Below are 13,205 nucleotides of genomic sequence, written 5' to 3'. Positions count from 1 at the left end.
GGATGACTAAAATATGCAGAGTGGTGTGGATATAAGTGAATATTATATGCTCTGAGAGATGTCATTGGCCACTCAACAAGAAATATAAAAATCACTAATGCGCATATGCATTATTTATACTGCTCTATTATCCGGTTAACCGTTACAATAATATCCGGTTCTCAGATAGCAAAATACCTCTTGGTTAATCGGTTATCCGGTTAACCGCTATCCGGATAATCCAACCCTAATTATCGCCACCCTGCGGATACAATAATTAACAACAGCACGATATTTACAAACACTTCCCATTTCAAACTTGATTCAACGTCGATCTAACACTGACTGACAAAAACTAAAATAATAAACACTGTCGCGCTATTTTGGGCTGCTAATTAGTAATTACCGCCCTCCCAAAAAGTTGACCGAACGTGATATCAGCTGATTTTTACATTTTACAAAAATGTATGTTTTTATTGAAATGTCTTTACGCCACCGGGTGACAGAATATGTTTAATATTTATCACTTACGACGTCGCAATCCGAAAACAACTCATATTCAGCGCTATCTGAAAGTGCGACTGCAGCAGGGCGATTCTGAAGGCGTGTGGTGAAAATTGGCGAGTGGCGATAATAGGGTAAAGTACGTTACGTGTTCACTCACCTAAAATAATTGAAATATTTCACACACGCACCCACACACACAACCATATAGAAGTTATTAAGTAAAGGGAACATGAAAAATCACATACTGGTAGTTAATGAAAAATAAATAAATAAAAATTACTTGCCACACCATATTAATAAATTTATGGTGATTGCCACTGCCAAATTGATCAATTTTATAAATGGGAGTGAACAGTAAAGATAAACTTTTATAAAAAAATATATTGTCAAGCTGATTATAGATGGAGTCAAATGCCAAAATGCCCAACCAAAGTTGCCAGAATTGGGTGCATGAAGAGGTGGGCTAGACCAGTGGTTCCCAAACTTTTTTGACCATCGCCCCCCTAAAGTAGTTTATACAACTTCATCGCCCCCCTGCACTACAAAAAAATATAAAGTCAGAAACGAATTTATTACAGACCAAATAAGAAGACAAATCATAGTTTATAGTGTTTTTTAATGAGATAGATGAGCTTGGTGTTCTTCAGCGAGTTTTGTTTATATCTAAAATTACCCCATTTACTGATGGAAAGGTGATTTCATTGTTCTAATAGCAATAGTAGCACGGCTGAAAACCCCTTTTTCACCATATAATAGGTCGGAAATGAAAGAATCCAGGGTCCTACCTCCTCAAAAACCGCCGTGTACTCTTGCCTTATAGCATTTCACTTCCTAAATTCACCCCATTTCACATTAAAATAATAAGAACAAAGTTAATTTTCCAAACTTATAATAATGATTTTCGTACATTTCATTCATTCGTACAGCCTGATGACCTGCACCAAAATATTTCGGAAAACTCCCCGATTCCTCATCCTATCACGGCCTCCAGTCCATAATTAACCAGTCATTTTTTTGGATTCATGGACTCGGATGTGGAAGAAGCCGTGACTGACTATCGGCTACGGCCCAGGGGTCGGCAAATTTTATGTCGATCGCAGGACAAAATTCAGGGTTGCTAGTCTTTTGCGGGTCGCATATATTTTTGGAGAGTTAAAAACGGAACACACGCGAAAACTGCGACAATCGTGAACTCAACTCAGTCGTCTTATTAAAAAAATTTTACAATGACATTTAATGTGACACTGTCTTGTTGCTGAATCACGCTGGATAGCTTTACGACGCCAAGATTGAAACATTTTCTAAATGGGCATCACCAAACCCACTTCTTTGCTTGTTCTTTGTAATGTTCATTTTCGAAAATAATGGTTTGCACAAATATGTACTTCCAAACATCGAAGTGAATATTTTCGCACGATTTGTGAAATTTTGATAAATATATATTTTCTTTAAGAAGATTCATTCTTACAAAAATCAAGCATGATGAATCTCCCGAATATGAATATGAATTTTATTTCCTTATTGCTTTGCAATATATTCGAATATTTACTGCGCTATTGACCCCTGCACTCAGCATCAACTTTTCTGCGTGTTTCCATTTGTCTAATTATAATTAAGTTGTAGGCTCGTTAAACGAGTGGCTGTTCACTAAATTGTTAGGATATAGTATAATTTACTCTAAACGTGTCTCACGATAAATTCTGTTACGTAAAAAAATGTAATTTACTCCTCGAGCGTAGAATATAAATAAAAAATTTTCATCGTCAAAACCGCCGTTTGGATATTTCCCCGGACATAGACTTCCTTGTTTACTTCGTGACATTGGCCAATCAGCAAGATGCAAAAAACGTAACAATGCCCCTTTCGCAGGCGCTCAGACACTCTCACTCGGACAGATTTCAGGGGTGGTCGTGAGCACTACCTCATTTTCACGTTTTTGAATTATATTCGTTAGTATTTAGTTGTTTTTCGGAAATTTAAATATAAATCAAATAAGTCAATGATTACTTTGTCTTTCAATGAGTTTCAGTTTAAATACAGCAATCAAAAATTAGTGTAGAAATAGCTATGATAGACTAGGCTAAAATTCTTTATCGGTACTTTTAAAAAGCAGATTGTTAAATGGTGTGTATTAGAATGATAGTTTGAATCAAATACCCCATTTTACAGGCCACAGCTCGCGAAACCACTCTTAAAATAAGCACCGAAAATTTTAAAATGGTAAAGTATGGAAAGAATTTTCCGCGGTCAAAGGTCGGGGAAAGGTCCATTCAGTGAATCGTCCCGGGCCAGATTATTTTACTTCGGCAGTATTTTGCCGACCACTGGGATACGCAAACTACCTTACCTTACTGCAAAGACGAGACCAGTAATCCTTTCGCGTGTGAATATCGCCCACATGATTCAAGTCTGCGAATGCACACAAAGTACAGAATTAAGTGCGCCGAACATAAAACAGCTTTCGCGAAATCGCCCCCCTATCGCCCCCTTAGACTTTTTCGCCCCCCTCTGTATTGTTTTCGCCCACTGGGGGGCGATATCGCCCACTTTGGGAATCACTGGGCTAGACCACTTTATTGCCCAAACTAGAGCCTATTATTGCCAAATTATAGTCCAGATTGTAATAAGTATTTAAATCTATCAGTCACTTTATAAGTATGAGTAATTATAATTAATTAAGGTAGAAAGACAGGGTATAGGAATATGTTGGTTGCTAAGGTTATAAGGTTTTTTTTTTTCATTAGATATTGACTTCTGCAAGGATAGAGGAATTAGGAATAAAGGAATTAGTATTGTTATTTCACAGGATCATTTCTTCATTTAATTATTGTGGCGTAATAGATGTCAATTCAAGTTTATCGTGGATAAGACATCAGCCTGCGAATTTTGTTGTTGTAGACACCATTTATATTCAATAAACCAGCCATTGTATTGATCATCATTGACACCATTTATATTCAATAAACTAGCTATTGTATTGATCATCACGGAACGACCTGAAAAACAGAAAATAAATCTGCGAGTAGGATATTCAAAGGTTACATATTTGGAAACAGCACTACCCTACACTTTTGTTTAGAATTAAATATTATTTCGAGTAGATATTGATTATTAGTTATCTATCTTTAAAACGCTAGTTCAAAGACCAGAGTTGAAATATGGTTGGGACACAGGGTGAATTCCTCGCAAACCATGCAGAAATTCTCAAACCACCCTGACCATTCGTATGTTGGCCTTCACATTAACTTCACAGCAGAACATTAACTTCACAGCAGAACGTGTTTCTAAGCCCCGGAATTTGTCAATTTGTAAGTCGTATTTTTCATGTTTGTTTTATTTATTTAGCTAATATTTGGAGTGATGATCATAAATTAGATTAAATTGTGTGTAGCCTAATTACTGGAATAAACTGACTCATCGATGTTCATTAATACTGCGATAATGCAATAAAGTCAAAGCAACAAATGTTGGATGAACTATTTGGGATCGGGCTTTTTAAGTATTTCTGGTGTTACTAGCACATTGGATCACACGATATCACTCCACATCATAGTTAGGTGATAGCACCGTTTATTACCTACAAATTGGATTTAATCTAAATTTGACGTGTGCAACACTAACTGAACTAAACTATTAGACTATCGCATCTACAAATGATAAACCTACACAAGCATTCAAGCAGCAATGTGAAGTACATTCTCAAAATGTGGCAGATCTATGTCACGAACTGTCAACACTTCTATCCGATATTAAGAACAATGTACTTGTCCTAAAAGTCAAAGAAAATTTGGACATTGCATTAAATTCATGGCAAACATTATAAAAATATATTTCTCTTGGAACTGATGGTGCATCTGTCCCGGTTGCATCAGAAGAAATTGAAACGGCTAAATTACAACTGGCAAGGGCTGAAGAGACTCAAAGGCTGTGGGACATAAAATACCAGAGCTATTTAGAGTCTTGTGTGACATCAAGTCGAAGTAAATCACACAAAAGTAAAAAATCTCGTCACTCTCATCAATCTCTTTCATCAATGTCATCTGTTTCAAGTCTAGCAAAGGCACGTTTAATTGAACTAGAAGCTGCTGAAAAAGTTGAGCAAGCACAAGCACAGTTGGCTCAATCTAGACTACAAGCAGAATTCAATCAACGTCAAGCTGAATTGCAACTCGAAATATCCTTGAGAAATGCCCAGCTACAAATGGAAAAAGCTCAAGTAATAGCTACAGCAAGTAGTGTCCGATCTTCAAGGCATAGCTTCCGCCATTCGCAAACTACTAGCATCTCACCACCACCTGTGTTACAAATCAGAGACTACGCTGTAGATTCTATCCCTGTTACATCACAAAGTGTTTTGATGCACCCTGTGTCTAACTGTGTTACCACTGCTGACATACCAACCCATATTACCACTCGCCCGAGTGAACCAATGTTGTCTATGGGCCCGGCAATTGCAACAAGTTCAGGTCATTTGCATTCCCATCAACCCATGTTCTCTAGCTCTCCAGCTTCCCCTGCGAAACTGGCAGACAATGGCTTTCTTCAAAGCACTAGCGGAATGCAAATATACACAAGCTCAGCAGCTATCAACAGTCAGTCACAGCTAAATCCACTCACAAGAAATTTTTATCCACAAGTTGGTATGTCTGTGAACACAAGAGCACCTGAACTATTGCAAAGCCATTTCACCAGGCCTGTGATGTCAACACTACGACGGCAAGGTTTGCACGGCAAGGTTTGATGCCATCATATGAATTTCCTTCGTACAACATAAACCGTCCAGCTACTAATGTTCAACCAAGCAACGCAGATAGCAAGGATGATATATTTGCACTTATGCAAACAGTGCGTCAAGGGTTCACTTTGCCTGAGCTAGATCCAATTACATTTGATGGTAACCCTGAGTATTATCATTCATTCATCCAAGGCTTCGAAAACATGATTGATAGACATCCATATCCGCCTGATGTGAAGTTAGCACAGCTCATTCAAATGTGTAAAGGAAAGGCGAAAGACGCAATCAAGCATCTGGTTGTGATAACACCTGCAGCAGAAGGATATGGCATGGCAAGAAAGACTTTGGAATTCAGATTCGGAAATCAAACTTTGGTGATTGAAGCAATTATAAAGCAGCTCACTGCTGGTCCTCAGCTAAAGGCTAACGATGCTGAAGCGCTTTATGACCTTGCTGTGAAGATGAGAAATTGCTATGTTATACTTTCTCATTGGAAGAAGGAACACATGCTTGATGCACAATCGTATCTGCGAGACATCTTTGATCGATTGCCATATCATGTACAAATGGACTATCTCAGAGATGAATCATGGAAAAATGGTCCTATTCCATCCTACATGCATTTACTAGAATATGTTGAAAGAAGAGCTCACCTGAGCAACACATTTTATGGTCGACTCATGGCCGAACGCTATGTCAAAAGTAGGCAGCAGGTTAACCCTAGACCTCGCTCAGCTAGGACATACACAACCACAAGTTCTACAATTGCAACTACAAGGGAAAAGAAAAGTGACAACAAATTCACCAAGAACACTCAAATTCAATGTCTATGTTGTGGTGATTCACACTTTCTGTATCACTGCACGAAGTTCAAAGATAAAGATACCAAACAGCGTAGAGACTTCGTTCGAGAATACAAGGCATGCTTCAACTGTTTGCGTGCAGGACACAACGTAAAGGATTGCAAGTTAACAACTGTGGAAAGAAACACCACACACTTCTTCATGATGACACCCTGTCTTCTCAGAAACCTGTTAATTCTAATGCAAAATCCAGTGGCTCAAATGGGCCCGGTGTGAGTAATGTGCATGCAAATTTTATTTCACCTAATATAGAAAATTATCCTGTGCGACTTATGGTTGTACCAGTCAAGGTTTCTGCTAATGATTCTGATTGTTATTCATTTACATATGCTTTCCTTGATTATGGCTCGTCACGTTCATTTTGCACCACTGATATTGCTAAGAGATTAGGCCTTCAAGGTGAAACTGAGGGGTGTACTATTCACACTGCCAGTGGTTCAAAGTCCCACTCAGGAAAGAGAGTATCTTTCACTATTACTGGTATTAACGAGCCTAACGAAATATGTATAAATAATATTTTGACTTTTGATGGTATTCCTGATTTGCGTGACTCTATCCCACATCAGGAAATAGTGGAACAGTATCCACACTTGCATGGTTTATCTTTCCCCGAAGTAAATGGCACCATTAAAGTGCTGAAAGGTTCTGATGTATTGGGACAATTTCCCATCTCAGGCACATGTGTTGGTGAACAAGGCTCACCAACTGCTTACCATACAATGTTAGGTTGGGCTCTAGCAGGTCCTGACAAAAATGCTCAAATTTCAAATTGTGTCGATGTCAATTTTTTGAAAGCAGGTTATAGTTATGCAAATTCTATTGAGGAAAGTACTAATTTATCTATGTGTCATATTTGTGGTCATGATTTTGTCGATTTATATGCTGATCCATGTACTACAGAGTTTTCTGTCGACGACAAGAAAGCATTGAGCATTATGGCGGATACAGTGAAAATGGTAAATGGTAGGTATCAAATTGCCTTACCCTGGGTATCTGATAATGTAACCCTTCCTAATAATCGTTTTTTAGCTGAAAAGAGGCTAGTATATCTCAAGCGAAAATTCCTGAAAGACCCAGATCTTTTCCAAAAATACAAAGATAAAATACACGAATACATCCAGAATGGTTATGCAGAATACTTACCCATACATGAATTGCCACACAGTAACAGAACATCATATTTACCACATCACTATACTGGCCAAAAAATTCGGGTAGTATTTGATTGTTCAGCCGAGTTTCAAGGCACTTGTTTGAATAACAACTTGTTATCAGGTCCTTTCAATACTAATACATTGGTTGGTGTTCTCTTGCGTTTCCGACAGTAACCCGTTGCGGTAATTTGTGACATCCGTCAAATGTTTCATAGAATTCGGGTAAATCCACCTGATTGCGATTCCATGCGATTTCTATGGTGGCCCAATGATGATTTATCCCGAGACCCTGTTGAGCTAAAAATGTTGAGTCATATATTTGGTTGTAAGAGTTCTCCATCTGTTGCTACATTTGCGCTACGAAAGGTAGCTGATGATAATTTATCCAATGCTGACTCTGTCACTATTGAAACTGTTAATCGTAATTTTTTCGTGAATGATTGTTTGAAAAGTTGGCCTACTGCTGACCAAACCGTCAGTTTTATATCTCAACTACGTAAGCTATTAGATACATGTGGGTTTCATCTTGCTAAGTTCATAAGCAATGACCAAGCTGTTTTGCGGTGTGGTGGCGCGGCGGTGTGGCTCAACGGGCTAAGCGTTAGGAATACGCTCGCCACCGCACCTCTAACTACTCTGCGTGGGTTCGCAGGTTCGAATCCCATGCAGGGATGGTTATGTGCGAGAGGATTGCTGGACTCCTCGCCGTCGTTGGGTGGTTCACGTAACCGCTGGACGGTTACGGCTTCCTCCACCACCAAGTCCATGCTTCCGAAAATAAACAATACAGTAAATCTAATCCCATACCCGACTTGGAATGGTAACCGGACGAGAGGTCGTGGTTCGCCATATGAATAAGCCGACTTATCGGCTTTCCTCTCCCCCGGGATAAATATGTAAATCCTATCCTATCCTATCCTTTTAGATTCTATACCCGATGAAGATAAAGCCCCATCTATGGTAGATTTTGACATTCAAGGTGATTCCTCAAATAAGACACTCGGTGTGCATTGGCGCATTGATGCTGACAAATTCGTAATACGTATAAATGTAGAGCCTCGTCCTCTAACACGGAGAGGTTTTTGTCAATGGTTAGTCAAGTATTTGACCCATTAGGATTTGTCCAGCCATTTATCTTGCCCGCAAAACCTATTCTTCGCGAGTTGTGCGATAAAGGTTATTGCTGGGATGATAACATTTCTGGCCCACCTAGAGAAAGTTGGGAAAATTGGATCGCTTCATTATCAAACCTAAATTATTTGTCTATTTCTCGTTGTTTCAAGCCAGCTGACTTCACACCCACTGAGGTACAGTTGCATTTGTTCTGTGACGCTAGCAGAGTTGGTTATGGTTGTTCGAGTTATTTGCGTATGATTGATGCAGCAAATAACATTCATGTTGTTTTTGTGAGAGGCGTTTCCCGTGTCACCCCCAAGCAACCTATTACTATACCACGTCTCGAAGCGGTATCTGCAGTTGCTGCTGCAGAGTTGGCCACATCTATTGTTAAAGAGTTAGATTATAAAATTGATAAAGTTCTGTACTGGACAGACTCGACTTCAGTGCTTCAGTTTTTGAACAACCGTGCTGAACGTTTTAAGACATTTGTTGCAAATAGTAATCAGTAATCAGTAATTTATTTCTTCACCAAGCTGAAAGTACGAATTATACATACACAAATAAAGGAAATATAAAAGACCGCATTCCAGGGTGAAAGGAGACGCCGAAAACCAATTCTGGTTATCGAGCGGCGGCACCCTCGGGGAAGTCTAACAAAAACGTGATAAATATAATTAAATCGAACAAAATATATTACTTAATAAATAAATAAAGAAACGCAATCGATGCGTCAAGGCGACCCGGTAAAAACCAAGCAATCGCCGTTTAAAAATAAGAAAATCGACTCCATGCACCACAGTCTAGGTAACCATGGAAATTATTAAGTGAACCAAACGGACTTGCAGTGTTGTCATAGCAGGTAAATAGTTCGGCTACGGTAAAGTGCAACACAAGTCGATTGTGTGCATATAAGTGTCCAGATTGAAATAAAACTGGATGTTAAGAGTACACAAATTGTAAAAGTATAGAATACCGTACCAATCAAGTATGCAAATAACAAAATATTGACACTTAGAGGCAGAAACAAGCTAGTAGTGTAAAAGCTGAAATGTTGACCTGGACTAACAAGTGTTTTGATGCTGGAGTCAAAGATTCACATACGGGAATTGTATAGACATGAGGAAAATATACATCGAAATATTCAGCAGTATTAATACAACACAATGAAGTGAGTATCATACCATAGAAGTAGACTAGGAAAATTTACAAAAAAAATTAAGTTAATCAAAAGGATAAAAACAATTGACCTGGATCACTGTTACCGAAGCATTATAAATAGTAAAAACAAATACAACATTAGGCTTGACTGCCCATAATGAAAGTAATCAGAAGGATGCCAATTAAGTTTGGATCCCAGTTGAGGCATGTAAAATGGCATGGTAACAATAAGTGTACTTATGGGCATTAGACTGTAGGCATGAATTTGTCATTGGCAGTTAACAGAATAGATATCAAGAAATTACACACTAAATAGGAGACCAAGATCATTGAGGAGCGGGCTCAATAGTAGGGCAAAAAGCCTGCGAAATTTTTTTGTTATATAATTTTAGTAATATAATTTTTGGCTTTACCTCAACCCACAATGTGTTGGTGACAGAAATACTTGTCAAGTGGCTTGAGCCCATCAGTATGGAATACACAATTAAAATTATAAGCTAAAATACAATACGAATATTTACACGAGACATTGTTTTGTTACAGGTGATTTGGATCGAGACAAATGATGAGCTGGCAATGACGAAAAGATTTGCTGGGACAACATCAACTGGATGTAGAGGCAGTGGAAAGGTAAAGGGAGCGCATGAATTTTTTGTATTTGAATTTGAAAGTGTCAATACTAGGGTCAATACTATCCATTTATTGTCAAAACCTGAGCAATGGTTACATGTCAGTACTAAGGAAAACCTTGCTGATATTGCTTCCCGTGGTCTCATGCCCAATAAAGTTTCCTTGTCTAATCTTTGGTTTGATGGCCCAGAGTTTTTGCGCAAGGATGAGTCCTTTTGGCCCGCTCGCCCTTGTAATGTTCCAATTTCAGGTGATAATTGTTTAGAGTCAACTATTTATCTACTGATTGTGAATATGAATCTCCATTCCCCCCATTTTTCATTAGATATTCCAAGTTTGAAAAACTACAGCGTGCTATGGTTTGGTTGATGCGTTTTCAAGGATACATGAGATGGAAGTATCTTAAATGTGACCGAGTTCCTGCATCTCGATTCATTTCTGTAGAGGAACTCAGAAATGCTAGTTGAACAAAAACAGAAATTGAAGTCTACACTGGCCAAGCCTCTACTAAAGTGTGACCCTTTCATACAAGATGGTATTATGCGTATGAGAGGACGACTTGAAAAATCTGATTTGCCAGAGCAACAGAAGAATCCAATCATCTTGCCACCTCACCATCATGTAACAAAGCTGATCATCGACATGCATCATAGAAATACAGGTCACACTGGAACTCTCCATGTTCTTGCGTCAGTTAGAGAAAGATATTGGATGTTACGGGGACAATCAGCTGTTGGAAAAGTCATCAGAGAATGTATACCATGCAGAGAAAGATCTGCTCGTACAGGCGAGCAGTGGATGGCAGACCTCCCCAGCTGTAGAGTTGTTCCTGGAAAGAAACCGTTCGAATCTACATTTGTAGACTACCTTGGCCCAATCAAGGTCAAGCTTGGTCGAAATGAATACAAGCGTTATGGATGTCTTTTTACTTGCATGGCCACACGTGCCGTACATATTGAAGTTGCAGAGTCACTTGATACATCAGCATTTCTACAAGCGTTATTCCGATTCACTGACATACGCTCAAGACCTATCCACGTATATTCGGATAATGGTACAAATTTTATAGGCGGAGAGAAAGAGTTGAGAGAAGGAATTAGAAACTGAAACAAACATGTGATTGACAATTCATTATCTCAAAAAGAAATTCAATGGCACTTCTCACCTCCATTGGCCAGTCATCAATCAGGTGTCGTGGAGCGATTAGTTCGAGAAGTCAAGAAAACATTACGTGCTATCACTGATGGTCGATCATTTTCAGATTATTCATTGTGGTTCTTCCTAACTGGCGTTGAAAGGATATTAAATGATAGACCACTCACACCACTAAGTGATGATCCTAAAGACTTAAATGTTTTGACACCAAATTCAATTCTAATTGCCAAACTTGATCCATCTCTACCTTTAGACAAATTTATGAAGACTGATGAATATAGAAGAACATGGCGATATTCACAAGGGCTCCTGGATTTATTCTGGGATAGATGGAAGAAAGATGATTTGCCTCTGCTACAAGAAAGACAAAAATGGCACACTACACAAAGAAATCTGGAAGTTGGCGATTTGGTTTTGATGTTTGATGATAGTTCCCCTCGCAGTCATTGGCCGAAGGCGATTGTTGATGAGACATACCCTGACAAGCATGGTATTGTTCGAAGGGTTAAAGTCTGTACTGCAAATTCTACTTATGTACGGGATGTTCGCAAGCTGTGCTTGTTAGAGGCCATATAGTGACACGCACATACACACACATTGTACATAACATGCACCTATTCACAACATACATACCGCAACAGGAATTATGCTTGTACCACATTCCTACCCTTTCCTTAGAGATTCTCGTTTACCATTTTTATGTATCTCTAATGGTGCTCATTCTTTCAGATTAAATATTTCTGATTAATTTTTGTGTGTTTCACACATTGTGTTGTTTGAACATTTCTTTTATTGCTTTAAAAAATTACATAAAATGCTTTTCATTTTCTCTAATTTGGGCCCTGTATGTAAGAAATGTTTCCTCATTTTAATTATGGTCACTAGGTTGTGTTCCCGAAAAGTGTTTCGTAATATCTATTTTTTGCAATCATGCCAGTCTTGCGATAATCGTTCAATTTTACAAGCGTAGTACATTCGTATTCAGCTAAATGGAGTGATTATTATCCTAAATTTGATATTAATAATTATTTCCACATATTATTCCCATGGTTAATACATGAGAAGTCCCAAATATATATTTTATGGAGCCAACTTGGCTGTATATTCTGACCAATAATCTGGCATCTGTAAATTCTCCCGCACGCCGCTCTCTTCTTTCTGAGTTTTTAGTGAGCGCACCTCTGTTTCTAAGCCCCGGAATTTGTCAATTTGTAAGTCGTATTTTTCATGTTTGTTTTATTTATTTAGCTAATATTTGGAGTGATGATGATAAATTAGATTAAATTGTGTGTAATTACTGGAATAAACTGACTCATCGATGTTCATTACTACTGCGATAATGCAATAAAGTCAAAGCAACAAATGTTGGATGAACTATTTGGGATCGGGCTTTTTAAGTATTTCTGGTGTTACACGCACATTGGATCACACGATATCACTCCACATCATAGTTAGGTGATAGCACCGCTTATTACCTACACTCGCGTTTGCTGAATGCCTATAGCTAGAATTTTTAAGCTATAAAAAAATAATGAACGAGGATATATGATTAACAATTTCCCTAATACATGCCATGAAGCTTAAAGCAATTACATTCAATACCAAACTAATTTTGTACCAAGTGGAATTCCACTTGGTTCTGCCTACTTCAGGGGTGGGCAACCTTTGGCACGCGTGCCAAACTTGGCACGCGAGCCCATTTATTCGGCATGCGAGCGAGGCCTCAGAAACGAGATCGTCTTATTTCAGATAAAAAGTTTCGAGACTGAATTATCTGATAAAACTCGGTGTTCGTTTATTCATTATCGTTTGTTAACAATCTGTTATTTATTTAAACTCTTTTTGTCTTTTCATGGCTTCAAAGAAATATATATATCATGGCGTAGCAACTGAGCTCTCGACGAA

The 13,205-nt window shown here is 38.4% G+C and overlaps 1 protein-coding gene across 1 annotated transcript; it reads left to right on the top strand.

Annotated features, from left to right (window-relative positions):
• The first annotated feature begins 8,855 nt into the window (after nucleotides 1-8,855).
• LOC120338135 (uncharacterized) lies at nucleotides 8,856-12,706 on the top strand. Its single transcript, XM_078111852.1, has 3 exons — nucleotides 8,856-9,525; nucleotides 10,059-10,145; nucleotides 10,471-12,706. The coding sequence occupies exon 3, from the start codon at nucleotides 10,602-10,604 to the stop codon at nucleotides 11,250-11,252; it is 651 nt and encodes a 216-aa protein (XP_077967978.1). The 5' UTR covers nucleotides 8,856-9,525; nucleotides 10,059-10,145; nucleotides 10,471-10,601; the 3' UTR covers nucleotides 11,253-12,706.
• The last annotated feature ends 499 nt before the right edge of the window (nucleotides 12,707-13,205 follow it).

Source organism: Styela clava, chromosome 4, assembly GCF_964204865.1.
Source record: "Styela clava chromosome 4, kaStyClav1.hap1.2, whole genome shotgun sequence".
Classification (NCBI taxonomy): domain Eukaryota; kingdom Metazoa; phylum Chordata; class Ascidiacea; order Stolidobranchia; family Styelidae; genus Styela; species Styela clava.
This window is presented reverse-complemented; position numbering and strand designations above follow the sequence as displayed.